General features: G+C 43.2%; 1 protein-coding gene across 2 annotated transcripts in view; it reads left to right on the top strand.

Annotated features, from left to right (window-relative positions):
* LAMA3 (laminin subunit alpha 3) overlaps positions 1–27,549 on the top strand; it is a 250,109-nt gene that overhangs the window by 207,592 nt on the left and 14,968 nt on the right. For both annotated transcript variants that reach the window (XM_027525882.1, XM_027525883.1), the window contains 12 exons: positions 142–312; positions 1,949–2,100; positions 2,238–2,400; positions 2,824–2,957; positions 3,686–3,830; positions 6,952–7,071; positions 7,716–7,849; positions 14,866–14,983; positions 15,332–15,472; positions 17,760–17,899; positions 19,328–19,459; positions 21,142–21,295. In XM_027525882.1, the coding sequence (XP_027381683.1) occupies positions 142–312; positions 1,949–2,100; positions 2,238–2,400; positions 2,824–2,957; positions 3,686–3,830; positions 6,952–7,071; positions 7,716–7,849; positions 14,866–14,983; positions 15,332–15,472; positions 17,760–17,899; positions 19,328–19,459; positions 21,142–21,295 (1,704 nt within the window). The remainder of the gene's footprint in view (positions 1–141; positions 313–1,948; positions 2,101–2,237; positions 2,401–2,823; positions 2,958–3,685; positions 3,831–6,951; positions 7,072–7,715; positions 7,850–14,865; positions 14,984–15,331; positions 15,473–17,759; positions 17,900–19,327; positions 19,460–21,141; positions 21,296–27,549) is intronic.

Here is a 27,549-nt window from a genome sequence, read left to right as displayed (position 1 = left end):
GACTCCAGGCCTAGGGGGCAGCTACACACCTTCACTCCCTATCCTAGCCACTTGGGAGCAGCTACAGTCACAAGCCTCCACCCCGAGCACCCCACCTTTCTCCCCTGGACCAGCTAACACCGTGGATCTGGTCCCTCTCAGGTTGCCGTCCCCATGAGATTCAACGGTAGATCTGGAGTTGAAGTCCGGCTGCCAAATGACCTGGAAGACTTGAAAGGATACACATCCCTTTCTTTGTTTCTCCAAAGACCTGAAGCAACAGAAACTGGTGGGACTGAGAATATGTTTGTGATGTACCTTGGAAATAAAGATGTAAGTATTGCTCTGACATTTCCATGGTTTTTAAAACAGAATATGGCTTTTGAGGTGCATGACACAGTCATGTCACTGCCATTGGCATGGTAGGAGGAGATTCCACTGCCTCTGATGGCTCCATGGGAGATCTCTCATCCATTTAAAGTTGCTTTTGGAGGTGGGGATCTAGAAGCCGTGCTAGATGGGCCCAGCATGTGAGCACATGTGTGTGTACACATGAGCACGTCCATCCCTGGGGCTGAAGATCAGCACCCTCCCCTCTCAACCAGCAGCAGTATCAAGGCTTTCTGGAGATCAGAGCAGCTCCTCCTCACTGCTCTGGACTCTGTCATCTTCTCAGGGCGCCCAGCCGCAGACCCTCCCATGTCTCTAGGGTGGAGACCCTCTGTGAACAGGGCCTGGAGAGAAATTAAGCCCCTCCTGCCTCATTTGTGAGAAATCCAGTTGCTTCATTGCTATAATTCCAAATTCTTTAAACCACCACTATTATAGATATTTTAAGCAGTTTATTTTAGCTTTTAATTCCTCCTCTTAAAATATCTCTCTTCCACGTAAGTGTCAGAGGAACAGGTAATCAGTGACTAGGTTATTTATACATGAATGGAAAAGAAATGGGCATCCCAGGTGGCTCAGTGGTAAAGAATCTGCCTACCAGAGCAGGAGATGCAAGAGATACGAGTTTGATCCCTGGGTCAGGAAGATCCCCTGGAGAAGGAAATGGCAACCCACTCCAGTATTCTTCCCTGGGAGATCCCACGGACAGAGGAGCCTTGCAGACCACAGGCCCTGGGACCACAAAGAGTTGGTCACGACTGAGAGACTGAAGACACGTGTGTGGAAAAGAAATGCCTGAAGTATGGTTCTTGAGAATTCTTTGCAGTTAGGAAATCGCTGGCCGTCACTAGTGGACACTGTATTTAAGGATTCCTAAAATCAGCACTGTTGTTGGTTACTCGTTCACGCTTCAAGGATTGGGGATTTATTTGTAACTTTCTTATGACTCTGCTTTGTATTATTGGCAGAATGTACATGACTTTATTCCTTCAACAAACTTATACCATGTATCTACTATCCTGTATTTATGTAAACAAAAATTTGTGTCTTGAATGTACTTAATGTGTACTTAAAACAGGTTAAAATAGTAAATTTCACATTATGTATATTGTACTACAGTTTTCAAAAATTTGTTTTTACCTTAAGGTGCTCACATTCTAATAGGGAAGAAAGATCCATACACAGCTGACATGATAACATAGAGAGAACAAGATGCCCAGAGTATTGAGGGGACCTTGTATGGCATAGGAAGAGCATAAATGGCTTATCTTCTTCGCAGAATGAAATTGAATGGCAGCCTGAGCCCGTATCTGGTTCATCTTTATGTCAGGCACTTGGCAAATACTTGCAGACTGAGCGAATGGAGGAGTGGATAAATGAATGCCCTCCTGATAACGTGAGCAAAGACAGCCCAGACGTTAATTAACTGTGCTGTCTGTATTATTTTATACCAGAATGTACCTCATTCATTCTGTCTGCCCAGGGCTGACTACGTGAAAGCTGTTATCTATTTGAAATGCACCCCCTGGGGATGGTGAGTTCGAAGAATACGGTATGTGAAATGCTTTGGTGTCTCCAGGCTTCCAGGGACTACATCGGCATGGCTGTTGTAGACGGCCAGCTCACATGCGTCTACAACCTGGGAGAGGGTGAGGCTGAACTCCAGGTGGACCAGACCTTGACCGAGAGCAAAACTCAGGAAGCAGTGATGGACCGGGTGAAATTCCAGAGGTACGAGTCTGATTGAGCACAGCTCTTTGGTGATCTGACCTGCGGTCCCCAAACTTTAATTTTATATTTAGCTTTAATTTCTTTCATCTCCTCGTAAATCTTTTATAACTTTATTTTCTGACTTATTTTTTAAACAGAATTTATCAGTTTGCAAGGCTTAATTACACCCTAAAAGCCACCTCCAGTAAACCAGAAACACATCAATTCCATGACATGGATAGTGGAAATAGCAACACACTCCTCAATTTGGATCCTGAAAATGCCGTATTCTATGTTGGAGGTTACCCAACTGATTTTAGAGTAAGTTCGAATGTTATTTCACAGAATGGAAATATTTAAAATTTAATTTGGCATAATGCTGTTTTGATGAGTTATATGTAAAATGGATTAATGATATATTCTTAAAGCGTCTATAGTGATAATTACTAAACTTATTGAATTATTTTATATGCAGTGATCTACGTATCAGTGTATAATTTAAATGAGCATCATTATCATTCCTATTTCACAGATGATGAAACTGAAACAGAGAGGTTGAATAACTTGCCCAAGATCAGACAGCTAGAAAACAGCGAAGCCAGGGCATCTGTCTTCAGGGTCTACATGCTCACCCCTAAGCTATATTGATGGTTAAAAGCAATAGAGTTAAACTGTTTCTTGGTCAACCTGATCATTGTCCTTTGTTCAATTAGTGAAAATTTTTTGTTGTTTTTTTTTTTTCAGCCTCCTAGTAGACTGAAATTTCCTCCATACAAAGGTTGTATTGAATTAGATGACCTCAATGAAAATGTTCTGAGCTTGTACAACTTCAAAAAGACTTTCAATCTCAACACAACGGAAGTGGAGCCTTGTAGAAGGTAAATAAAACCTAGAAGCTGATGTCTCTCTGTGCTTTTGCAGTCATATAGCATAAAAAGCATATGTAATTTATACTTAAGGAATGTAAATTAAATAAGGAAAAGTCTTTTCCTTATTCATATAAGATATTAGATGGACAGAATTTTCTTGATTTTGAAAAAAGTAAATCTTTCTTCAGTTTTTGGTGCCTCCTACCACAAAATATTCAGCAGTAGATGGTGCCTGATTTAGGGCACAAACTATTTATTTACTGTAAATTTTTAAAAAAGTAAAACAATAGTCCATAAAGAACACCATGACTTTGGCATATGAACCTATTTGAAAGTTGCTGCCTTGAGCTTGTGACCTACCCCTAAGTTTAAAAGATTAGGAAGATTCTAATATGAGACAGACTATTTATTACTCAGAATAAAATTATATTTCATTATATATTATTTCTTACATGGCGAGACCTTCAGCTGCTGGGTCACATCTTCCTAAACAGATGTTTGCAATAGGGTCTCCTGAAGAGCATCTCTGTTGAGGTAGAGTTTGATCATTGTAGAGTGTAAGAGCAGATCCAGGAGATACAGTGGACTGTTTTAACATTAAATTTAAAGATGTTTCCTCTTTAACAAAACATGACAACTTGATTGCATAGGCTTTGCTCGCTTTTTCATCAATAAGCATTGTTTCTTGGCAGTCTTTTGCTGCTGTGTTCTCACTTAATGGTGATTGGTGTTGACAGGAGAAAAGAAGAATCAGATAAAAATTATTTTGAAGGTACAGGCTATGCTCGAGTTCCAACTCAACCAAACGCCCCCTTCCCCACCTTTGGACAGACGATTCAGACCACTGTGGACAGAGGTTTGCTGTTTTTTGCAGAAAACCAGGTAACCTATGACAAGCATCCAGATGTTAACAAATACGTTCATTCATTTGAACAATTTTGGGGTAACTGAGTCATTATAAGCAAACAATATATCTGAAAAACAATGTGCAAATGTTAGCTACATCCTTTCCCTCGGTCCTACTCTGTTGGATTGGCCAAAAAAGTTCATTTCCATAACATTTTACGGAAAAACTCAAACTTTTTGGCCAACCCAATACTTTTTTTGGCTGTGTGAGTGTGTGTTGGTAAGGCAAGTCATCCAGAATTTAAGATGCCACCAGAATGTGGGAGAAATTGCCACTTAGCCATTCTGTTTGTGTTGTCAGTTTTATTCTTTGAAAACTACTGTTTGCGTAATAATCTTTGCTTATTCTGCCTAAAAGAAATGTTAAGTCTTCCTGGGGTCTCTGAAAGCTAAGCTGTTCGACCTCCTGCTGTTTGCTTCTTGGTCTGATTCTTTTCAGGCCGTAAGAGATTTCATCTCTATCTGCCTGACCCTTGACTTTCCAAGACATGGAGGCTTCTCTGTTTTCAAGCAGCTGAGGTTCCTGGAGACCATTCTGACATCTCCTAGTTTAGAAAAGGCCAAAAGTGACACTGTGTGAGTGATCGTCAGCACCATCTGCTGGTAGATAGGCCTAGATTTAATCTCTCTAGACAATGAGCTCTTCTTGAAGATGCTGCATAGAACATGTCATTGTTCAGTCCCTCAGTCGTGTCTGATTCTTTGTGACCCCATGGACTGTAACACACCAGGCTTCCCTGTCCTTCACTGTCTCCCAGAGTTTGCTCAAACTCATGTCCATTGAGTCAGAGATACCATGCAGCCATCTCATCCTCTGTTACCCCCTTCTCCTTCTGCCCTAAATCTTTTCCAGCATCAGGGTCTTTTCCAATGAGTCGGCTCTTCGTGTCAGGTGGCCAAAATATTGGAGTTTCAGCTTTAGCATCAGTCCTTCCCATGAATATTCAGGGTTGATTTTCTTTAGGATGGACTGGTTGGATCTCCTTGCGGTCCAAGGGACTCTCAAGAGTCTTCTCCAGCACCACAGTTTGAAAGCATCAGTTCTTCAGTACTCAGCCTTCTTTATGGTCCAAGTCTCACATCCATATGTAACTTCAGGAAAAACCATAACTTTGACTATATAGACCTTTGTCAGTGAAGTGATGTCTCTGCTTTTTAATGAGCTGTCTAGGTTTGTCATAATAGCTTTCCTTCCAAGGAGCAACTGTGTTTTAATATCATGGTTGCAGTCACCATCCATTGTGATTTTGGAGCCCAAGAAAATAAAATCTGCCACTGTTTTCATTTTTTCCCCATCTGCTTGCCATGAAGTGATGGGACTGGATGTCATGATCTTAGTTTTTTGAGTGTTGAATTATAAACCAGCCTTTCACTCTCTTCTTTCACCTTCATCAAGAGGCTTGGAGAAATATGGACCAGTCTATGGGATTTTCAGTTTGAGAATGCAGGATTGATATGGAGCTTGAGATTTTACCAGACACTTTGCCTACCGGGTGGGGACACAGACCTGGTCCACCTCTCCTCTCTTGCGGTTGTTCTGGACTCCTAGGGAGAGTCCAAAGCTGAACCAGTTCTGATGGTTTGGGGCATCCTGACCTTCCTGAAGAATGCAGAGAGCTGAGAAGTCACACAGCACCTTCAGGGCAAGGCAGTTGTTTTCCGCAACAAGGTCTTCTTTGTACTAGGTTTGGCCAAATATTTTGTAAGATGTTACAGAAAAACCTAAATGAACTTTTTGGTCAACTCAATACATTTTGAAGTTCTTGGAGACCAAGAATCAGAAATACAATTTATATTAGAAGAAATCTTATGAAATGCCATTAGTAACCAGATAAAAGGAGCTTTCCTGGTAGCTCAGTTGGTAAAGAATCCACCTGCAATGTGGGAGACCTGGGTTCAGTCCATGAGTTGGGAAGATCCCCTGGAGAAGGGAAAGGCTACCCACTCCAGTATTCTGGCCTGGAGAATTCCATGGACTGTTTAGTCCATGGGGGTCACAAAGAGTTGGACACAACTGAACGACTTTCAGTTTCACTTTTTCACTTTGAATCAGATACGAGAAAATGATCCCCAGTGCTGCTGTTAAGTAGGAGGAATTGATGTTATTCTGTTCTTTGTGAGTGTGATGAACCCTCACTGACTTCCGAGAGCAAGGCTTAGGATCCAGAGAAGTACTGACTTTCCTTTTAGGTAAGGACTCTTGTTGGGCTTCCCAGGTGGCACCCAGTGGTAAAGAAACAAAAACAAAAAAAGCCCACCTGCCAATGCAGGAGACGTAAGAGACATGGGTTTGATCCCTGGGTTGGGAAGGCACTGGAGGAGGGCACGGCAACCCACTCCAGTATTCCTGCCTGGAGAATCTCGTGGACAGAGGAGCCTGCCGGGCTACAGTTCATGGGGTTGGAAAGAGTCAGACATGACTTAGTGAGTAAACAGCAACAACAAAGCAACCATTAAATGGAAGATAGAGGAGAAATAGGAATACATCAGAAAACAGATGGAGGAAAGTGGGGTTTGAAGAATACCCTGCCTCTCTCCAAAATGTGCGTGCATGCTAAGTCGTTTCAGTCATGTCTGATTCTTTGCAACCCCATGGACTGTAGCCCACCAGGCTCACCAGCCAGGAATTCACCAGGCAAGAATACTGGAGTGGGTTGCCATTTCCACCTCTAGGGGTCTTCCAAACCCAGGGATTGATTGAACCCTCATCTCTTACATCTCTTGCATTGGCAGGTGGGTTCTCTACCACTAGCACCACCTGGGAAACCCCTCCAAAAGGTAGCAATCGTATTTGCCAATGATATTCGTGATCTGTATCTTTTAAGTTGCCAGTTTTACATGCTGGTTATAGATTGGTATAAAACAAAATCATGACAGTAGCAAGCATTTATTGTTTCCTTCCTGTGTGCTGGTTACTGTATAGATTGTTTAATGTGATTGACAGGGTTCAGCCGTCATCCCCATCCCAGGAGCTGAGTACTAAGCACTGTTGTTCCTTTGAACTAGGAAGGCAGGTGAAGCTGAGAGCAGGCTGGAGTTTGAGTACACGTGGCTCTGTCTGAGAATTCTCCTAATCTACATTGTCCCCATGCTGTAGGATCATTTCATATCTCTGAATGTGGAAGACGGCCGACTCATGGTGCGGTACAAACTGAATTCAGAGCCGCCTAAAGAAAAAGGAATCAGAGACATCATAAACGACGGGAAGGATCATCTGGTACGTCCTTTGAATCTGTTTATCTGAATCCTTTAAGTTAGTGCACAGAACACTTTTCTATTAGATGAACTTATTAGCTGAGAGACATATCCTTTTAAAATCTGAACATTTTGCATGAAATATATAACATCCATATGGTATAGATAAAATGTGGTTAATTTCATGGATATATGTATATGTATGGCTGACTCCCTTTGCTATTCATCTGAAATTGTCACTATCTTGTTAATCGGATATACCCCAATACAAAATAAAAAGTTAACAATAATAAAATATTTTAACATTAAAAAAAATGTTTAATTTCAAATGCAAACATTTCGGGAATGCCCTGGTGGTCCAGTAGTTAGGCACCAGGCTTTCACTACCAAGTGTGCAGGCTCAATTTTTGGTCAGAGAGCTAAGGTCCTTCAAACTGTGCGGTGCAGCCAAAACAGACAAACAAACAAATGCAAACATCTCTATTTAAATTTTTATTATTATAATTTTATGCAGATGTGCTACTGTGCTCAGATCCCTTGTATTAATATATATACCATGTATATAAATGAATCTGAAGGAAGGCAAAAACATAATAGCTCTGAACCGTCATGAATAGAATTATTTTATTTCTCATTGCTGGCTGATTCATCTCTCATTTATTTTAGGTTCAGATCAAAATTGGAAAAGTCCAACAACGTATGTGGATAAATGTGGATATTCAAAGCGTTAAAATTGAAGATGATATATTTGATTTCAGCACATACTATCTGGGGGGAATTCCCATTTCCATCAGGGAAAGGTAAGATGATCTTTTTTTAAAGAAGCAAGTCACCTCTCTTAATAGTTACGATTGCTACTGATAAATCTGCCTTGTTTAATTCCAGCAAAAAACAAAGAATTACTTTTCTGTATTAATAGTGTTAGCCAACAGAGTACAACAGGCTGTTACTACTGGGTAACAGGCCTGGCTGTTTGAAAGCTGCAGGGGTTAGGGGTTGGGGTAGCGGGGAGATGAGGAAACAGTGTGCCACTTCCATTGTCGTTCCTGGGAGGAGAAACACCGCATGAGTAGACTTGGTGTTGACAACACTGCCATCAAAAATAGGGGCTATATCTTGGGGTCCTTGTGGACTTCCCCGGTGGCTCAGATGGTAAAGAATCTGCCTGCAGTGTACAAGACCCGGGTTTTATCCCTAGGTCGGTAAGGTCCCCTGGAGAAGAGAATGCTACCCACACCAGTATTCTTGCCTGGAGAATTCCATGGACAGGGGAGCCTGACGGGTTACAGTCCATGGGCTCGCAGAGTGTCAGACATTACTAAGCAACTAACACTTGCACTTTCACTTGGGGTCCTGGTTGGTACAGAGGAGAGCACAGGCGGCCCTGGGCACAGAAGGCTGGGGCACTGAAGTGCCTCCTAGGACATGAGGCACATTTGTATTACCTGCCCCCTTATGTGTGTGTTATCGGGGAGGGACCAGGGGCATGCCTGTCTCGGATGAATGGATACACGAATGAATTAAATTAACTTGAATGGAAGTAAAGTTTAATGTGAATGAGAAAAACAAACACCACTCTGAGGATACACTTAAAAATAACTCCCATTTTGTTCGTTTGTTTATATCCTTCCAAATGGCTGACAGTGATGTGTGAAAAAAAGATTTCTTGGAAGGGTTACTACAGCCTCATGACTAAGCTAAGAGAGCTCCCAAAATGTTTGGTGATGATTGCTTTCATATGAGATCTGAGGCTGGTTAACTCTTTCTAATTTATCCATCATTTAGAAGGAGCACTAGATGTGATTTATGAAGTGTTGTGCCAAGGTGGTCTTCTCAAATCCTTATACATTTGAACAGATGTCCAGCCTCAATAAGGAGACACTAATCTTTGTCTTAAAGTTGTCTGGGGACTTCCCTGGAGGTCCAGTGATTGACACTTAGCCTTCCAATACAGGAGATGCAGGTTTAATACCCAGTTAGGGAGCTAAGATCTTAACATGCGTCCTGCCCACAAAACCAAAATATAAAAAAGGAGCAATATTGAAGCAGATTCAATAAAGACTTTTAAAAAATGGTCTACATCAACAAGATCATAAAAATAAAAGCTGTCAGGGTTGCCCCCAAAGACAGAGATGCAGGTGAGAAAGTTCAGCACTTTAATAGAGTTTGGGAGTGAATGTCTTTCCTCCCTAGGTTCTTTGAACTAGAAGGGACCTTATGGATCATGGTATGTAACCTCTTAATTTTAATGTAGAAATTAAGAGCCAAAGAGGTAATATTAATGTTTAATATAATCAGTACTAAATAGCAGTTCAACCTTGAATAGCTAGTTATGAATGGCCAGTAAACTTGGTTTTATTCAATTAAATGTAATAAAATAGAGTAACCTAAGGCAGCACCGTTCACACGTTGGAGGCTGTCGTTTGTTTGCTCATTGCACAAGCACTCATTGGGTTTCTAATGCCATTAGGTAGTGTGGTCAGTTCTGGGATGATGAAGAACAGGGAAGAGTCTCAAGTATAGCAGAAGGGAGACAGTAGAACAAGGCCAGTGCTATCAGACGGGAAGCTCAGGGTGATAGGGACCCAGTAAAGGAATCTATCTACCCATTTAGGGTATCAGGAAAGTGGTCTCTGACTAGATCTGAAAGAACCTGACATATGAAAGGTAACATATGTAAAGAGATAAGAACCAAAGTGTGAACTCTTAAGAGACACTATGAGGCAGGCCCTTGTGGCTGGTGTGGGAAGCAGGGGCCAGACCACAGAGGATCTTGAAAGTCACAGTAAGGACCACTGGGGGCTTCCACAGAGAAAGGACATGATCAGACTGGGGTTTTCAGTAGCTTGCTGTAGTGCAGGGTGCAGATTGGATTAAGAGGGAAAAAGCAGAGGCAGGTGGAGAGGTTTGAAGATGAGTATAACAGGTGAGAGGCAGGTGGTCTGCCCACGGAAACGACAGGGCCAATGAGGAAGAGAGTGGATTCTTGTTATGCTTAGGGCAGCAGATGGGCAGTGCTGAAAGGTTGCTTGGGTTTGAAGAATAACAAAGAAAAGTGCTCAAGAAGGACTTTGATCTAGCGCTTGGACAGATGGCCAGCACCAGCAGAGAAACGGGGTGGTGAGCTCAGTCTGAGACAGGCTTAGTCCCAGGAGACAGCAGTTGGAGATACCTGGAAAGGACTAGATGGAAGGCCTTGACCTCTAGAGAGACGTCCAGGCTGGAGCAAGGGTAAATGAAGCTTGAGAACAGGTGGCTACTGAGGTTATGGGGGCAAGTAGGCTCCCCCAGAGCGGCGAGGGATTCTCAGAGGTGTTTGCCTCTGTGTGGCTACAGCAGAAAGTCCACAGACCATGATGAGGATGTTGGCCAAGCAAAGTTTACTAGGAAAAACTAATGGGTGAGGATCCAAAGAAATGGTTCAGTTTGGGCTTAGCCATCAATGAGTAGGGTGACCTTGGATTATAGTCAACACTCAACCTTTGCCTTTTTATTTCTGTCCATTAAAGAAATACATATATGGGTATTGTGGTAAAGAATTTGCCTGCCAATGTAGGAGACACAAGAGATTTGGCTTCAATCCCTGGTTTGGGAAGATCCCCTGGAGAAGGCAATGACAACCCACTCCAGTATTCTTGCCTGGAGAATCCCATGGACAGAGGAGCCTGGTAGGCTACAGTCCATACGGTTGCGAAGTCAGACATGACTGAGTGTGCACGTGTGCACGTATGTGTGCCTGTGCGCACACACACACATATAGATGGACATACAGAATTTTCCTAGGCATCTGTTTTAGGGTCTTCCAAACAGGGACTGCTTCCTTTTTCTGGGTAGGTTTATACTTTGAGTTTTGAGTCAATCTATAAGGACTTGGAACATGCAGGAGACAGAGGCTGGTCAAAAGATTTCACTGAGCTTTTCCTCTCTCTTAAGTAAAATGCTTAACAGTATTCAGCTGTTTCTGGCCCTGCTTCATCCCTCTGGTGCTGTCCTTGATGGTTCAGAGTCCTGAGACCCCCTTCTGACGTGGGTCATGGAGGATTTCTCCCCAGTGACCCACAGCTGAGTCTGTAGGGACAACCAGCAGTTCTTTCAAAGAGGGGAGGTGCCCTGAGCCCTGGCAGGGGAGTAGTGGAGACAGTCAATGCTTGAGCCTAACGTGGAGAGAAGCAAGCCTCATATATGTTACCTCTGTGTACAGGCGCATAGGCAAGAGACCTTGTGAGCGTGGTGTTTTTTCTCTCTCCCTGTAGCATACCTTCTGGGACTCGGGACCCAGATCTTGGAGTGATTTGTGTAGGATCAGAGTCGGAAGCAAGCCACAGTCTGTTAATCCCATCTGCTTCCCATGAGGAGAGCAGATCACCCCTGATGATGCCAGAGATGCACTGTCATCCCTGACAGTGCCTCAGACCAACAAAAAACACTTCCCGAGGAGTTACGTACATCATTGTATCACAGAGTGTGATAATATCACATCACAATGAAAGAACTCCAAAACTAAACACCGGGCAAGGATCTGTTGAGCATTTGTTAATACCCAGCACTGAGTTCGGGATTTGATTTTGTTCCTCCTGCTCTCTGAGATCTGCCCACAGTAGGCTGGACCCTGCTAAGCCTTTGTGAACAGCGTGGTCCACGGTGTGTACACATACCCCAGCATACACACCCATTCTTATGGCAGCCTACAGCCCTCCTCAGCCATGTTCCTCTAGCAGGTGTGCTCAGACCTGAATTCTGGAGCAAATGTGGAACTGTAGGCCCTCAGATGAGCCAGAGTATTGAGAACATCCCAGAGAATAGTGGAAATGAGTCTTTCATTTTAACATCTCCGCTGTAGGTAACTGTTATGTAGGAAAGAGTCATGATCATTCCAGTGCTGTGGGTGCACACCTGTGTAAGCATAAAGAGAAAGGGCTTCAGGTCACACTAGCTTGTGTGACACACTGACCCCCGGGACTCCAATGCTGCCACCTTCCTTCTGCATGACCTCGTGGGAGTCACTTAACCTTCCCAGCCTCCTTGTACATCTGTAATGTGGGCACAGTGATGCCCTGGCTCTTAGAGGGTCGTGGGATTCAGAGTAAAGGATTTAGCACAGTGCCTGGCACATGCTAAGTGCTCAGTAATGTCAGGTGAGAAAATATCTCCCTTGTGGGGAAACATAGAGGGAAGGGATAGTTAGGGAGTTTGGGATGGCCAGGCACATGCTGCTGTATTTTAAATGGGTAGCCAACAAGGATCTACTGTAGAGCACAGGGAACTCTGCTCAGTTATGTGGCAGCCTGGATGGGAGGGGAGTTTAGGGGAGAATGAATACATGTATCTGTAGGGCTGAGTTCTTTCTCTGTCCACCTGAAACTATTGCAACATTGCTAATTGGCTATACTCCAATATAAATAAAAATGTAACAATAAATAAATTAAATGATAGTAAATCTTTTTTTAAAAAAAGAAAATATTTCCTTCAAAAGGCTATTGTGAGGATCAGATAATAGTTGTTGTTCAGCAGCTCAGTTGTGTCCGACTCTTTGCGACCCCATGGACTGCCCCACACCAGGCTTCCCTATCCTTCACCATCTCCTGGAGCTTGCTCAAACTCATGTCCATTGAGTTGGTGATGCCATCCAACCATCTCATCCTCTGTCAACCCCTTCTCCTCCTGCCTTCAATCTTCCCAACATCAGGGTCTTTTCCAAAGAGTTGGCTCATCACATCAGGTGGCCAGAGTATTGCAGCTTCAGCTTCAGCACAAAACAGGTGTTCCTTGTCTGTCAGCTACCTTCCTTTCCCCTTTACTTTTTCTGCCACCTTATTCTTCCTTCAACCTGTGCTTTATGGAAAAAAGGAATCAGGAGATGTGGATGAGTTTAAAACATGTTGAAACCCAAGAGAGAATGGATCAGAATATTAAATTAATGAGTTAATAAATATTAACATGTGGACAAATAGACAAGCCCCAGGAATGGATATGAATTTTCCTCCTCTCCTGAGGCAAGAAGCCAGTTTTATAAAATCATCAAGCTTGTGCTGCAATGCCCATGAGGATTTGTTTCTTCCTTTTAATGAAATTTAATTTTATGCAGATTACATGTAGCTCAGCTGTTTATAATGAATTGCATGAAAATGAAGGCAGACATCTTTCCATTTAGAAGAGTGTGCCGCTTTAGGGATTAGCAATGAAGTCAGCTTTGTGTTTATCTTAGTACATCATTTGCTTAAGAAACACAAATATTTGCCCGGACTTCAGTCATTTCACGTATGTTAGTGTTTTTGTGTGACATCCGCTCCAGATAGATCCAAAAGTCAAATCAAAGGGGAAATGCCACGGCAGTTACGTAGGAAGAGCTGCTTTATCAATTGCTTCTTTATGGGGGCTTCCCTGGTTGAGAGTCCACGCTGCCAATGCAGGGGGTAATGGGTTTGATCCCTGGTCAGGGAGCTAACATCCCACATGCTGTGCAGCCCAACCAAAAAAAAATTTTTTTTTAATTAAGAAAAAAGAAATTGTTATAGTGATGCACTGATATGATGGGGATAGTTACAACTCTGCCATCTCACCCTGAGTCCTTGCTCTGCACTGGGCACCATTGGAGTACGTTACCCACATTATCTCATTTAAACTCTGGGCTGGGAAGCAGATTACCACTTTCCTGTGGCGTAAATGAGGAGACAGAAGCACAGAGAAGACACCCGGGACAGAACTTGGACCCACACAGCCTGCCTCCAGAGCCCAATGCTCCAGAGCAGCTTCTCTCGGAAGCACCTCCTGAGTGCCACGGAGGGTTCCGAGTACCTCCTGGACGTGAACTTGTTTAATCCTCACAGTGACCTCTTGCCCAGCCTGAACAGTTAGGTGGTGGTGGATATAACATATGAGGCCGGACAGTGCTTTCCATTGTTCCAGCTTGGCATTGATTAAATATACCAAGCCACACTTTTCCTAATTGACTAGGACCAAAAAGTAATAATTTATTTCCTTGATGTTTACAGTGGCTGACTTAAAACTGGACAGGAAAAAAAGATTAAGAAGTTTTCTAGAGTATTTCTGGCTCTAATAAATTACTTACTTATTTAGTTATTCAAAGAGTGAGTTGCTCAGTCATGTCTGACTTTTGAAACCCCATGGACTGTAGCCCACCAGGCTCCTCTGTCCATGGGATTTCCCAGGCAAGAATACTGGAGTGGGTTGCCATTCCCTTCAGGCGACCTTCCCAATCTCCCACATTGCAGGCAGATTCTTTACCACCTAAGCCACCAGGGAATTTAATATATATTTATATGATGTTTCTGCTGCTGCTGCTGCTGCTAAGTCACTTCAGTCGTGTCCGACTCTGTGCGACCCCATGGACTGCAGCCTGCCAGGCTTCTCCGTCCATGGGATTCTCCAGGCAAGAACACTGGAGTGGGTTGCCATTTCCTTCTCCAATGATGTTTCTAGTATATCAATTTATTAATATGCTTTTAATTCATGATGCATTATCATGACTCCAGGAGAGGATGGGGGGAACAGTTTCAGATGTTGTACATCTTCTATATGTCTATACTTTTTGGGGACACTGGCCATTCTTCTGTCAACATTATTGTATTCATTTTTAATATTGAGAATGCAAATCACACAGAATGGAAATATCTAATAGATTTTCCCAGTATCACAAAATTAGTAGCAGTCTAGAAATCCAATGAGAAGAGATAACCATAAAACACGTACTTGTTCATGGGTGAGAATCTGTAGGGAATGAGTGCCGTGTTTCAGCTGCAGTTCCCCATCAAGCCTGTGTTTGGTCCATCTTCTTTTTCTTGCATCCCCAAATCAGGTTTAACATTTCTACACCTGCTTTCCGAGGCTGCATGAAGAACCTGAAGAAGACCACTGGCGTTGTCAGGTTGAATGATACAGTGGGAGTAACAAAAAAGTGCTCAGAAGACTGGAAGGTAAGTAAAGAGTTCAGAACCTTGCAAAGGAGTGGTCCCTAGCTAACCCATGTTTAGCTTTCGTTAACACACCAGCTTTTGACATATTCTGATCTGATGAACTGGCTCATTTATTACACTCTCCCTGTACTTGCAAAACCTCTTCAGGCTTGTATATTAAATTTGTAGGAAGGTAGAAATACCAGCTCTACACACAAAAACATCGAGATGGTTGGCAAATTATCACGCAGAAAAAGCAAACTGTTTTCCCATGGGTCAGTTCAAGTGAAGTGACCTAGGTTCAGATACTATTATTTCAGCCATGGCATGATTACAGGGCCAGTAATTTATTCCATGTTTGCATTTCAGCTCGTGCGATCTGCCTCATTCTCCAGGGGAGGACAGTTGAGTTTCACCAATTTGGACTTCCCATCATCAAGCCACTTCCAAGCCTCCTTCGGATTTCAGACCTTTCAACCCAGTGGCATCTTATTAAGTCATCAGATGGGGGTATGAAATATTGTATGAATGTTGAACAAGATTTAAGCCTGACTCAAGGTTCGATGTCAAAAACAATAGAGGGGTTTTGAAGGTAAATCCGTTGGGCATTTTTGTCTAGCATCACACAGTAGATGTTTTGTGGATTTCAACCATGGAAGTGGTTGCCCATCCTGGGGTAGGGCCTAAAAGAAATCAGGCTTAGAAAGTAAATTCTAGTTTACAGAATGGGATTTATGTGTATTCGTGGGCTCCGTTTTCATTCTTTTCAGGTATATTTTGAGTGAAGGTGAAGTAGAACTGTTATAAGTAATAATGTAGCTTTAAGTGTTTAGAACTAAGAAAAAAAATCAGAATGTATACCCATTACTCGTTTGTGATTCCATAAAAGATAGCTCTTGAGATTCCTTTTTTGGCAGCAGCAGCTTGTTGGACAATATTTGCATCAGAGAATGGAAGAAAGTAATGCCTTTTGCTCTTTGTTCCTGTACAGCAAGCCATGATTCTCTAATTTAAGAGTATTTAGCCAGTGTGGTCATGTAGGCGTAAAAGTCAGCTAATACTCCTAAATTGGCCGGTGGAACAACTGGGATTTTAAAATAGAAAGAGAAGTAGGACGCTCTCTTTCTTGGGTTTGTTTCTTCAGGGCTGCCAGCGCAACAGACAGCTAGTATTTGCTGAAAGGAAGGACTGGCTGCCTCTGTGGTTATGTTGCAGTGGAACTCTTCTCCTCTCTTGCTGTCTTTTTCAATCAGCTGTTAGACATCTTTTTTTTTTAATTCATGTTCTATTGATTATTTTATTTTTTACTGGAATATAATTGCAGTACAATGTTGTGTTACTTTCTGCTGCAAAACATTGTGAATCAGCCATGTGTATACATATATCCCCTCCCTCTTTAGCCTCCCTCCCACCCCCATCTCACCCTTCGGGGTCATTACAGAGCACCAAGCTGAGCTCCCTGTGCTATACAGTATAGCTTTGAGATCCTTTTTTTAAAAAACAAAACAAAAATACCCCTGAAAAAGCACATGCCTACATTTAGATTGTGAACGTGGCTTTTCTATCAGAGCAGGATATTTTGACCCAGCTCTTTTTTCAAAAAGTATTAGTTTATTTATGGCTGGCTGCACCAGCTCTTAGTTGTGGCGTGGGGGCGACTCTTTGTTGAAGTACGCAGGCTTAGCTGTCCCGTGGCATGTGGGGTCTTAATTCCCCAACCGGGGATCAAACCCTCATCCCTTGCATTGCAGGGCAGATTCTTAACCATTGGACCGCCAGGGAAGTTCCTTGCCCCAACTCTTGACACACTCTCCAGTTTCCTCCACAGGAGTGGGGACACTTAATACACAGTGTACAATATAGTCCACAAGAGGCGGAAGACTTGGCTTAGCAAAGATGAGGTCAATCCTGGACAAGGCAGGAAGCCTTCAAATATCCTAGGAACACTGCCTGCAACTTCTTAAGGGATTCAACTTCTTAAGAAATACATTTCAGTTAGCATTCTTTTATCCAGTTATAATAAATATTGCCAATTGAAAAACATCAACATAAAGTGAAACTGACAATGGCTACCACCACACTCTGTAAACATTGTTTCAGGCTCAAAGCTCCCTGAAGAATCACATCTGGTTGAAAACCACAAAAATTGTACCTGGTAGGAAAAACACATCAACAAAATGAAAATGACAATGCCAAAAATGACACCAATTTTTTTTTGGTATTTTTTAAATATTTATTTTCAACCACACACTAGCAATTAATAGAAAGAATCAAATGATCTTGCCAACATTTATATCTGCAGAGTTTGACATTGGAAAATTGAATCTCCTGGAAATTAGGACCCAAAAATAAAAAATTCATGACTGAAGGGAAGCTGTCATTGTAATCATCTATGAAGAAAATTGATGAATCAAGTCTTTGTTGTAAAAATGTATTCACTATAACATTGATCTTGATGAAAATAACTTCAGGAGAGTGAAAGCGAAAATAGAAAAATTTAGAAATGGTGTATCTTTTGTATAATTGATGGAGACATTAAGCTGGTTAACGAATGTAGATCCATAAAATGCTTTTGACATATTCATCAATGTTGAAATAATTTGCATAAGATTTTTATATTCATAAACAGAGTCCAAATATTCAAAAACAACCTTTAGATCAAAATAGCAAAGTCAAAACACTGGGTTTGAAACATCCTGTTTTGTACATAGTTTTGCTCACACATTCAGTTTTGATACATTCATATTAAGTGCAGGTGGATGGCACTGATGGGTACGTTGTTCTCTGATGATTGCAGGCAAGCAGTCTGCAGGTCACCCTGGAAGACGGTCACATTGAACTGAGCACCAGGGACAGCAGCAGCCCGATTTTCACATCTCCACAGACGTACATGGATGGTTTGCTGCACTATGTGTCTGTAATAAGCGACAACTCTGGGTGAGTGGAATGGCTCTTCTGCCAGAGCACTAAGAATTTTATTTTATTTAGTTTAATGGAATTTTCTAGTATCTTTTCTGAGACATGTTTGTCCTCGATGTGGACAGTATTTTACTAGTAAATCTTGACCACCTTTTTGGTACTGTATCAATTTTCTCATTGATTGAGAATCAGCAGTTGGATGGATAAATAAATTGGGGTGCATTCAAAATGGGTGGATGAGAATGAAAGCTCTACAGCTGTGCACAGCACATGGGTGACCCTTGCGTGTAAGGCTGAGCAACAGAGGTCACACGCGAAATCATTATATACCTGATTTCATGTATATAAAATTCGCAGGCAAAACTAAACTATTTCATCAGAATTCAGGATGCTGGTTACTCTTGGAGAGGGAGAACTGGAAAGGGAGCCCAGGCAGGGTGCCTGGGGAGCTGGCAGTGTTGGCGTTTTCACATTTCAAAGATGCGTTGAGCTGGGCATTTACGACCTGTACTTTCTGTATATATACAGGTACACCTGGGAGTACTGTGGGTTCAGTTCCAGACCTCTGCAGTAAAGCTAATGACACAATAAAAAGAATCACACAACATTTTTGATTCCTAGTGAATATAAAAGTTATACTTACCTTGCTGCTAAGTTGCTAAGTCGCTTCAGTCGTGTCCGACTCTGTGCGACCCCATAGATGGCAGCCCACCAGGCTCCCTCGTCCCTGGGATTCTCCAGGCAAGAACACTGGAGTGGCTTGCCATTTCCTTCTCCAATGCATGAAAGTGAAAAGTGAAAGTGAAGTCACTCAGTCGTGTCCAGCTCTAGCAACCGCATGGACTGCAGCCTACCAGGCTCCTCTGTCCATGGGATTTTCCAGGCAAGAGTACTGGAGTGGGGTGCCATCGCTTTCTCCATACTTACCTAATACTATATCTATTAAGTGTGCAATAGGTGTCAAAAAAAAAAAAATGATGTACATACCTTACGTAAAAAGTACTTTATCACTAAAAATGCTAACCACCATCTGAGCCTTCAGGGATTTGTAATTGTTTTGCTGGGAAGCGTTTGAAATCTTGTGAAAACTACCAAAGTGAGACTCCGAGACACGGAGTGAGCAAATGCTATTGGAAAAACGGTGCCAGTAGACTTGCTCGAGGCAAGTTGCTACAAACTTTCAATTTTTCAAAAACCACAATATCAGTGAAGCATATTTTTAAAATGAAGTCCAATAAAACAAGCTATGCCTGTAGAGTACTTTAATAAAAATGCCATGTGCAAAAAGAAATATATGGGAAAAAACTGCAAATGTGCTTTCAAAATGGTTTATTGAGTTCTTTCAGGTAAAAGACTTTGGGTCTGAATCAAAGACAGTCAGTTGCCCACCTGGAGAGGATCGTTTTCACCAGCTGTTCTCACTCCTGTTTGGTTTTTTTTTTCCAGACTCTGGCTCCTCATTGATGACCAGCCTCTGAAGAATAACCAAAGGCTTCGAGGCCTTTCAGGTTTCCCGCAGTCCCTGCGTCTGGGCGGGAGTCATTTCGAGGGCTGTATCAGCAATGTCTTCATCCAGAGGTGTGTGTGCAGCTGCTGAGTGGGGCCTGCCAACACAGAGAACCTGTCACCATGCTTCACGCTGCTCTCATCTGCAGACTTTCCAAACACCTTCTTTGGCACGATTTGTTGTTGTTCAGTCGCTCAGTCATGTCTGACTCTTTGTGACCCCATGGACTGCAGCACACCAGGCTTCCCTGTCCTTCACTATCTCCCAGAGTTTGCTCAAACTCATGTCTATTGAGTTGGTGATGCCATCCAACCATCTCATCCTCTGTTACCCACTTTTCCTCCTGCCCTCAATCTTTCCCACCATCAGGGTCTTTTCCAGTGAATTGGTTCTTCGAATCAGATGGCCAAAGTATTGGAGCTTCAGCTTCAGCATCAGTCCTTCCAATGAATATTTAGGGTTGATTTCCTGTAGGATTGACTGGTTTGATCTCTTTGCTGTCCAAGTGACTCTCAAGAGTCTTCTCCAGCACCACAGTTCAAAAACATCAATTCTTAGGTGTCAGCTTTCTTTATGGTCCAATGCTCACATCTTTGGCGTGATGCACACATTAAAAGCAAACTAACCAGAAGCTCTAGGGCCCAGCCTCCCTTTGCAGCAGCAGCTTTGGAACATAACCTTGGAAAAGATTTAATTAAAATTAACTTTCAGATTATGTCCCTTTTTAGATGAGAGCAAAACTCTTCCCCTGAGCAGAGGGAGGGCCTGGCCCTGTTCATGAGCCTTAGGCACCCCTGTAGGCTTATAAGCTGCTGTCAGGGCTTGGCAACAGTCATAAGATAAAGTAGATTTACCCATGAGATTTGTCTACAGAAATGCAGTGAGATAAACCTTTTCTCGAAGTCACTTCGGGTGGTTTCCTGTTATTCATTGTCATTCTAGGTCATCTGGTATCTGTGTTTGTCCTCTCTGCCTATTTTGTTTTTCATATTTCTTTTTTTATATGTTTTTTAAAATTTATTTTTAATTGGAGGATAGTTGTTTCACAATTTTGTGTTCGTTTCTGCTGTACAGTTACGTGAATCAGCTATAAATATACATATAGCCCGTCCCTCTCAAGCCTCCCTCCCAGCCACCCCCCCTCCTGCCCCTCCCGGGTCATCACAGAGCCCCGGGCTGTGCTCCCTGTGCTGCACCGTGGCTCCCCACCAGCTATCTGTTTTATACATGGTAGTGTATATGTGTCCCTGCTACTCCTCCAGTTCATCCCTCCTTCCCCTTTCCCCCACCTTGGGGCCACACATCTATTCTCTACTTCTGCGTCTCTATTCCTGCCCTACAAGTAGCTTCATCAGTACCATTTTTCTAGGTTCCACATATATGCGTTAATAATTCCCAGGTGGCACTAGTGATAAAGTGCCCACCTGCCAATGCAGGAGACATAAAAGACTCAGGTTCGATCCCTGAGTCTGTAAGATGCCCTGGAAGAGGGCATGGCAACTCACTCCAGTATTCTTCCCTGGAGAATCCCCATGGACAGAGAAACCTGGCGAGCTACAGTCCATAGGGTTGCAAAGAGTCAGACATGGCTGAAGCGACTTAACATGCGCGGACACACACACCCTGTACTAGGTGGAAATAGATGAGCGTTTAGCCTGAAATCAGGGCAGTTTAGCCTGTATGTTTGAAACGAATTCTCCCTGCCAATGTGTCTTCCTGGATGTGTCAGAGTTTGTTTCCGCTGTCATTCCAGATCATCAGAGAGTCCCGAAGTCTTGGATCTGGCCAGTAAATCTTCCAAGAGAGATGTGTCCCTGGGATTCTGCAGTTTAAACGAACCACCTTTTCTAATGTTGCTTAAAGGGTCCACAAGGTTTTACAAAGCCAAGACTTTCAGTATCCACCAGGTGAGTGTCAAGAACCTTGCATTGGGGTTTGCTTCTTGATTCTCAGAAGAGAATCTCCCTCACTGGAGATGCTGGGGAGGAGCGTAGATCACCTTCTCCCATGGTAGCCAGGGCCTCCAGTAAGTGGGACTGATGGGTCATCCATAGTTGGATTTCACCAAAATGTCAAAGCAGTTTTCTTTTTAGCTCCTCTTTTGAATCTTGAATGCTTGGCAAGTTTTGCAGCCCTGGAAACAAATAGAGGGGCTTCCCTGGTGGCTCAGTGGTAAAGAATCCACCTGCCAATGTGGTTCAGTCCCTGTCTCGGGAAGATCCCCTGGAGAAGAAGTGGCAACCCACTGCAGTATTCTTGCCTGGACAGAGGAGCCTGGAGGGCTATAGTCACAGGGTCACAAAGAGCTGGGCAGGACTTACTGACTGAACTAAGAACAAATGGGACCTTGACTTCAGTTTCTCAGTGTCTACAGCTGATGAGCCTTTTCCTACCCACAGACACTTCTCTGTCTTGCCTCCTATAACAGGATACACACATGTACCCAGGCCTTGCCATGACCAGTGTGACTTGACCTTGATGGCACATTAGGGACACTGGGGAGTGTTTAAAATCCCAGTGCATGGATTGGGTCCTACCCAATTAAGTCAGATGCTCTTGAGTTAGGTCCAAGTGACAGGAGTTTATAAAGCTCCTGGGTGATTCTAATGTTTGGAACTAAGAGAGACTGAAAGGAAATGAAATTCCTGCTTTGGAGGAGTGGAAGTGTCATCATAAACTGAACACAGGGTTAGAACTTGAACTCCCAGCTCTGCCTGAGGTCAACAGTGTGACCTCCTCATACCCGAGGTTACAGTTAATATGATTAATGGATAACGTTGAGCACCTCCTGCCAGGTGTTACACTGAGCTCTTTAAGTGGATTTTCTTACTAAACCCTCACATAACCATGTGGGAGAAGTACTATTATCAGCCACATCTCAGAAAAAAGGATGCAGTAGCCTAGAAAGGTGAGCAGTTTGCGCAGGCTCCCACAGATGGAAAGTGGCATTGGAATTTAAACTCAGACAGCCTGACCCCAAAGCCGGGGCCTTCTCGAGAACAATGCCCTTCCATTCAACTCACTTTTCACTTCATGTCAACCACATGCTGCTTGTCTGTCAGTAATTCTCCCGCTGCACGATGATTTGGGGGAGTTGAAGAGATAGTACATAAAGAGAAACATTCAATGGTATTTAAGAAGAAATATATTTCATAAATCCCAAAGTGTTGTCATTAACTCTTAGGAAGAGATCATCTTTAGAACACCCCCATCAGGAATGAAGTCATAAGAGTCATTTTTTTCTCTGTAAGGCTGAGAGTTACTGAGAAGCTAAATTAGCACAGTCCTGGTGGAGATGAATATGGACTCAGAGCTATTCAGAGGATGGAATGTATCAGACCATATAATAATTGAAGGTGGGTGGCAGAGGAGAGGCAGGAGTTAATATAATTCTGAGGCAACTAGTGTGGGTTACTGGGTGGACGGAAAAGTCAGTCGTGTAGAGAGGATACGGACAAGCCTTTAGGTGGAAGGAGAATGAATGGAGTTGGTGGCATATTGAGTGACAGGTGCCTCAAGCGGGTGGAAAGCTGATGGGAGACTGGCAGGTGTCTCTGGGGGCATCAGCAGAAGAGCAGCATGGTGCGATTGATGTGCGAGACCCAGTGAATACACTGGATGTAATGTTCCCTGTTCCATGCAAGCCCTCAGATTAGACAGAATATGAAATTAACTCTGCCTCCAAAAGCCCAATAACAGAGAGAAGGCCACCAGGCTTTGTGGTTAAATACTGGACTTTGGGGACAGCCTTCCTGGGTTTGCATCAGGTTTTCTCAGTTACTATGTGAGTGTTCTTGAATAATTAACCTTTCTGTGGGTCTGCTTCCTGCAGCATCAATGAGGATAGTGAGTGAGTACTTAGTTGTTCAGTCATGTCCAACTCTTTCTGACCCAGGGACTGTAGCCTACCAGGCTCCTCTGTTCATGGAATTCTCCAGGCAAGAATACTGGAGTGAGTTGCCATTCCCTTCTCCAGGGGATCTTCCTGACCCAGGAATTGAACCCAGGTCTCCTGCATGGCAGGCAGATGCTTTATCCACTGAGCCATCGGGGAAGCCTTGTAAATGTAGATAGGTAATAGTAATATCTCATGGTGTTGTGAGGGTTCAGTGAGGTAATAGACATAAAACATGTGGCACATGGTAGGCATGCAATAAATATTAGCTATTACTATTATCATTCAGTTCAGTTCAGTTGCTCAGTCGTGTCCGACTCTTTGCGACCCCATGAATCGCAGCACGCCAGACCTCCCTGTCCATCACGAACTCCTGGAGTTCACTCAGACTCACATCCATCGAGTCAGTGATGCCATCCAACCATCTCATCCTCTGTCGTCCCCTTCTCCTCCTGCCCCCAATCCCTCCCAGCATCAGAGTCTTTTTCAATGAGTCAACTCTTCGCATGAGGTGGCCAAAGTACTGGATTTTCAGCTTTAGCATCATTCCTTCCAAAGAAATCCCAGGGCTGATCTCCTTTAGAATGGACTGGTTGGATCTCCTTGCAGTCCAAGGGACTCTCAAGAGTCTTCTCCAACACCACAGTTCAAAAGCATCAATTCTTCGGCGCTCAGCCTTCTTCACAGTCCAACTCTCACATCTATACATGACCACAGGAAAAACCATAGCCTTGACTAGACAGACCTTTGTTGGCAAAGTAATGTCTCTGCTTTTGAATATGCTATCTAGGTTGGTCATAACTTTCCTTCCAAGGAGTAAGCGTCTTTTAATTTCATGGCTGCAGTCACCATCTGCAGTGATTTTGGAGCCCAGGAAAATAAAGTCTGACACTGTTTCCACTGTTTCCCCATCTATTTCCCATGAAGTGATGGGACAAGATGCCATGATCTTCGTTTTCTGAATATTGAGCTTTAAGCCAACTTTTTCCCTCTCCACTTTCACTTTCATCAAGACGCTTTTTAGTTCCTCTTCACTTTCTGCCATAAGGGTGGTGTCATCTGCATATCTGAGGTTATTGAGATTTCTCCCAGCAATCTTGATTCCAGCTTGTGTTTCTTCCAGTCCAGCGTTTCTCATGATGTACTCTGCATATAAGTTAAATAAGCAGGGTGACAGTATACAGCCTTGACATATTCCTTTTCCTATTTGGAACCAGTCTGTTGTTCCATGTCCAGTTCTAACTGTTGCTTCCTGACCTGCATACAGATTTCTCAAGAGGCAGGTTAGGTGGTCTGGTATTCCCATCTGTTTCAGAATTTTCCACAGTTTATTGTGATCCACACAGTCAAAGGCTTTGGCATAGTCAATAAAGCAGAAATAGATGTTTTTCTGGAACTCTAGTGCTTTTTCCATGATCCAGCGGATGTTGGCAATTTGATCTCTGGTTCCTCTGCCTTTTCTAAAACCAGCTTGAACATCTGGAAGTTCACGGTTCACGTATTGCTGAAGCCTGGCTTGGAGAATTTTGAGCGTTACTTTACTAGCATGTGAGATGAGTGCAATTGTGCGGTAGTTTGAGCATTCTTTGGCATTGCCTTTCTTTGGGATTGGAATGAAAACTGACCTTTTCCAGTCGTGTGGCCACTGCTGAGTTTTCCAAATTTGCTGGCATATTGAGTGCAGCACTTTCACAGCATCATATTTCAGGATTTGAAATAGCTCAGCTGGAATTCCATCACCTCCACTAGCTTTGTTCATAGTGATGCTTTCTAAGGCCCACTTGACTTCACATTCCAGGATGTCTGACTCTAGATGAGTGATCACACCATCGTGATTATCTGGGTCATGAAGATCTTTTTTGTACAGTTTTTCTGTGTATTCTTGCCACCTCTTCTTAATATCTTCTGCTTCTGTTAGGTCCATACCATTTCTGTCCTTTATCGAGCCCATCTTTGCATGAAATGTTCCCTTGGTATCTCTAATTTTCTTGAAGAGATCTCTAGTCTTTCTCATTCTGTTGTTTTCCTCTATTTCTTTGCACTGATCACTGAGGAAGGCTTTCTTATCTCTTCTTGCTATTCTTTGGAACTCTGCATTCAGATGCTTATATCTTTCCTTTTCTCCTTTGCTTTTTGCTTCTCTTCTTTTCACAGCTATTTGTAAGGCCTCCCCAGACAGCCATTTTGCTTTTTTGCATTTCTTTTCCATGGGAATGGTCTTGATCCCTGTCTCCTGTACAATGTCATGAACCTCTGTCCATAGTTCATCCAGCACTCTATCTATCAGATCTAGGCCCTTAAATCTATTTCTCACTTCCACTGTATAATCATAAGGGAGTTGATTTAGGTCATACCTGAATGGTCTAGTGGTTTTCCCTACTTTCTTCAATCTAAGTCTGAATTTGGCAATAAGGAGTTCATGGTCTGAGCCACAGTCAGCTCCCGGTCTTGTTTTTGCTGACTGTATAGAGCTTCTCCATCTTTGGCTGCAAAGAATATAACCAATCTGATTTGGGTGTTGACCATCTGGTGATGTCCGTGTGTAGAGTCTTCTCTTGTGTTGTTGGAAGAGGGTGTTTGCTATGACCAGTGCATTTTCTTGGCAAAACTCTATTAGTCTTTGCCCTGCTTCATTCCGTATTCCAAGGCCAAATTTGCCTGTTACTCCAGGTGTTTCTTGACTTCCTACTTTTGCATTCCAGTCCCCTATAATGAAAAGGACGTCTTTTTTGGGTGTTAGTTCTAAAAGGTCTTGTAGGTCTTCATAGAACTGTTCAACTTCAGCTTCTTCAGCATTACTGGTTGGGGCATAGACTTGGATTACTGTAATATTGAATGGTTTGCCTTGGAAACGAACAGAGATCATTTTGTTGTTTTTGAGATTCCATCCAAGTACTGCATTATGGACTCTTTTATTGACCATGATGGCTACTCCATTTCTTCTGAGGGATTCCTGTCCACAGTAGTAGATAAAATGGTCATCTGAGTTAAATTCACCCATTCCAGTCCATTTTAGTTCGCTGATTCCTGGAATGTCGACATACACTCTTGCCATCTCTTGTTTGACCACTTCCAATTTGCCTTGATTCATGGACCTGACATTCCAGGTTCCTATGCAATATTGCTCTTTACAGCATCGGACCTTGCTTCTATCACCAGTCACATCCACAGCTGGGTATTGTTTTTACTTTGGCTCCATCCCTTCATTCTTTCTGGAGTTATTTCTCCACTGATCTCCCGTAGCATATGGGGCACCTACTGGCCCTGGGAGTTCCTCTTTCAGTATCCTATCATTTTGCCTTTTCATACTGTTCATGGGGTTCTCAAGGCAAGAATACTGAAGTGGTTTGCCATTCCCTTCTCCAGTGGACCACATTCTGTCAGATCTTGAGAGGGACATGAATGGTCTGCAGGCACTTTTCCTGCTACTGAGATCAGGGGCTGGGGGTGTTCTTTTGGGAGGAGGGGATAGCCAGACCGGGTCAGGAGTTTGGGTTGAATTTAGATGAGTGAATGTTGTTGCTCCACAAAGAGAAGCCCAAACCTGGGAGGCAGCAGGGTTTGGTGAGACTCACAGGTACAGACACTTTGCACATGTGTTCTCTCATGTCTCAGTTCTCACCATACCACTAAAGAGCAGAATAAAATGCCAACCTTACAGGTCAGGAAATTGAGTCTTAGGTTAAAAAGACTGCCCGAGAGCACCCAGGAAGTAGAGTTGGAGTTAACAATTGGGGCTGTCGAGCCCCAGAGAATGTGCTCTTCATAGTCATGTGTGCTCTTCACTTGTGCCCTCTACGGACTTGGGAGGCTCAATGAACAGGTGAGCAGGGGTAGTTTGGAGGAGAAAGGAGACTGGGGGAGGTGAACTCAGAACCACTCATGGGAGCCCGATCAGATGAGCTTGATGTAAGGTTTTTTTTTGTTTTTCTTGATAAAAATGGTTGAATGCTACCTCTCTCAAGAACTACTGTGGTTCTTCTCTTAAGAACCACTGTGGGTCTTCTGAAGCTCCAGGAAGAGGAATGTTAGTTGCTCAGTCATGTCTGACTCTTTGTGACCCCATGGACTGTAGCCAGCCAGGCTCTTCTGTCCATGGGATTCTCCAGGCAAGAATACTGGAGTGGATAGCCATTTTCTTCTCCAGGACATCTTCCTAACCCAGGGATCAAACCCAGGTCTTCCGCAGTGCAGGCAGATTTTTTACTATCTTAGCCACCAGGGAAGCAAGCCCCCAGGAAAGGGAGGTGCTCTGGATACCTGCTG

Source organism: Bos indicus x Bos taurus, chromosome 24, assembly GCF_003369695.1.
Source record: "Bos indicus x Bos taurus breed Angus x Brahman F1 hybrid chromosome 24, Bos_hybrid_MaternalHap_v2.0, whole genome shotgun sequence".
Classification (NCBI taxonomy): domain Eukaryota; kingdom Metazoa; phylum Chordata; class Mammalia; order Artiodactyla; family Bovidae; genus Bos; species Bos indicus x Bos taurus.
The sequence above is the reverse complement of the archived record's forward strand: the minus strand, read 5'-3'. Positions and strand labels throughout refer to the sequence as shown.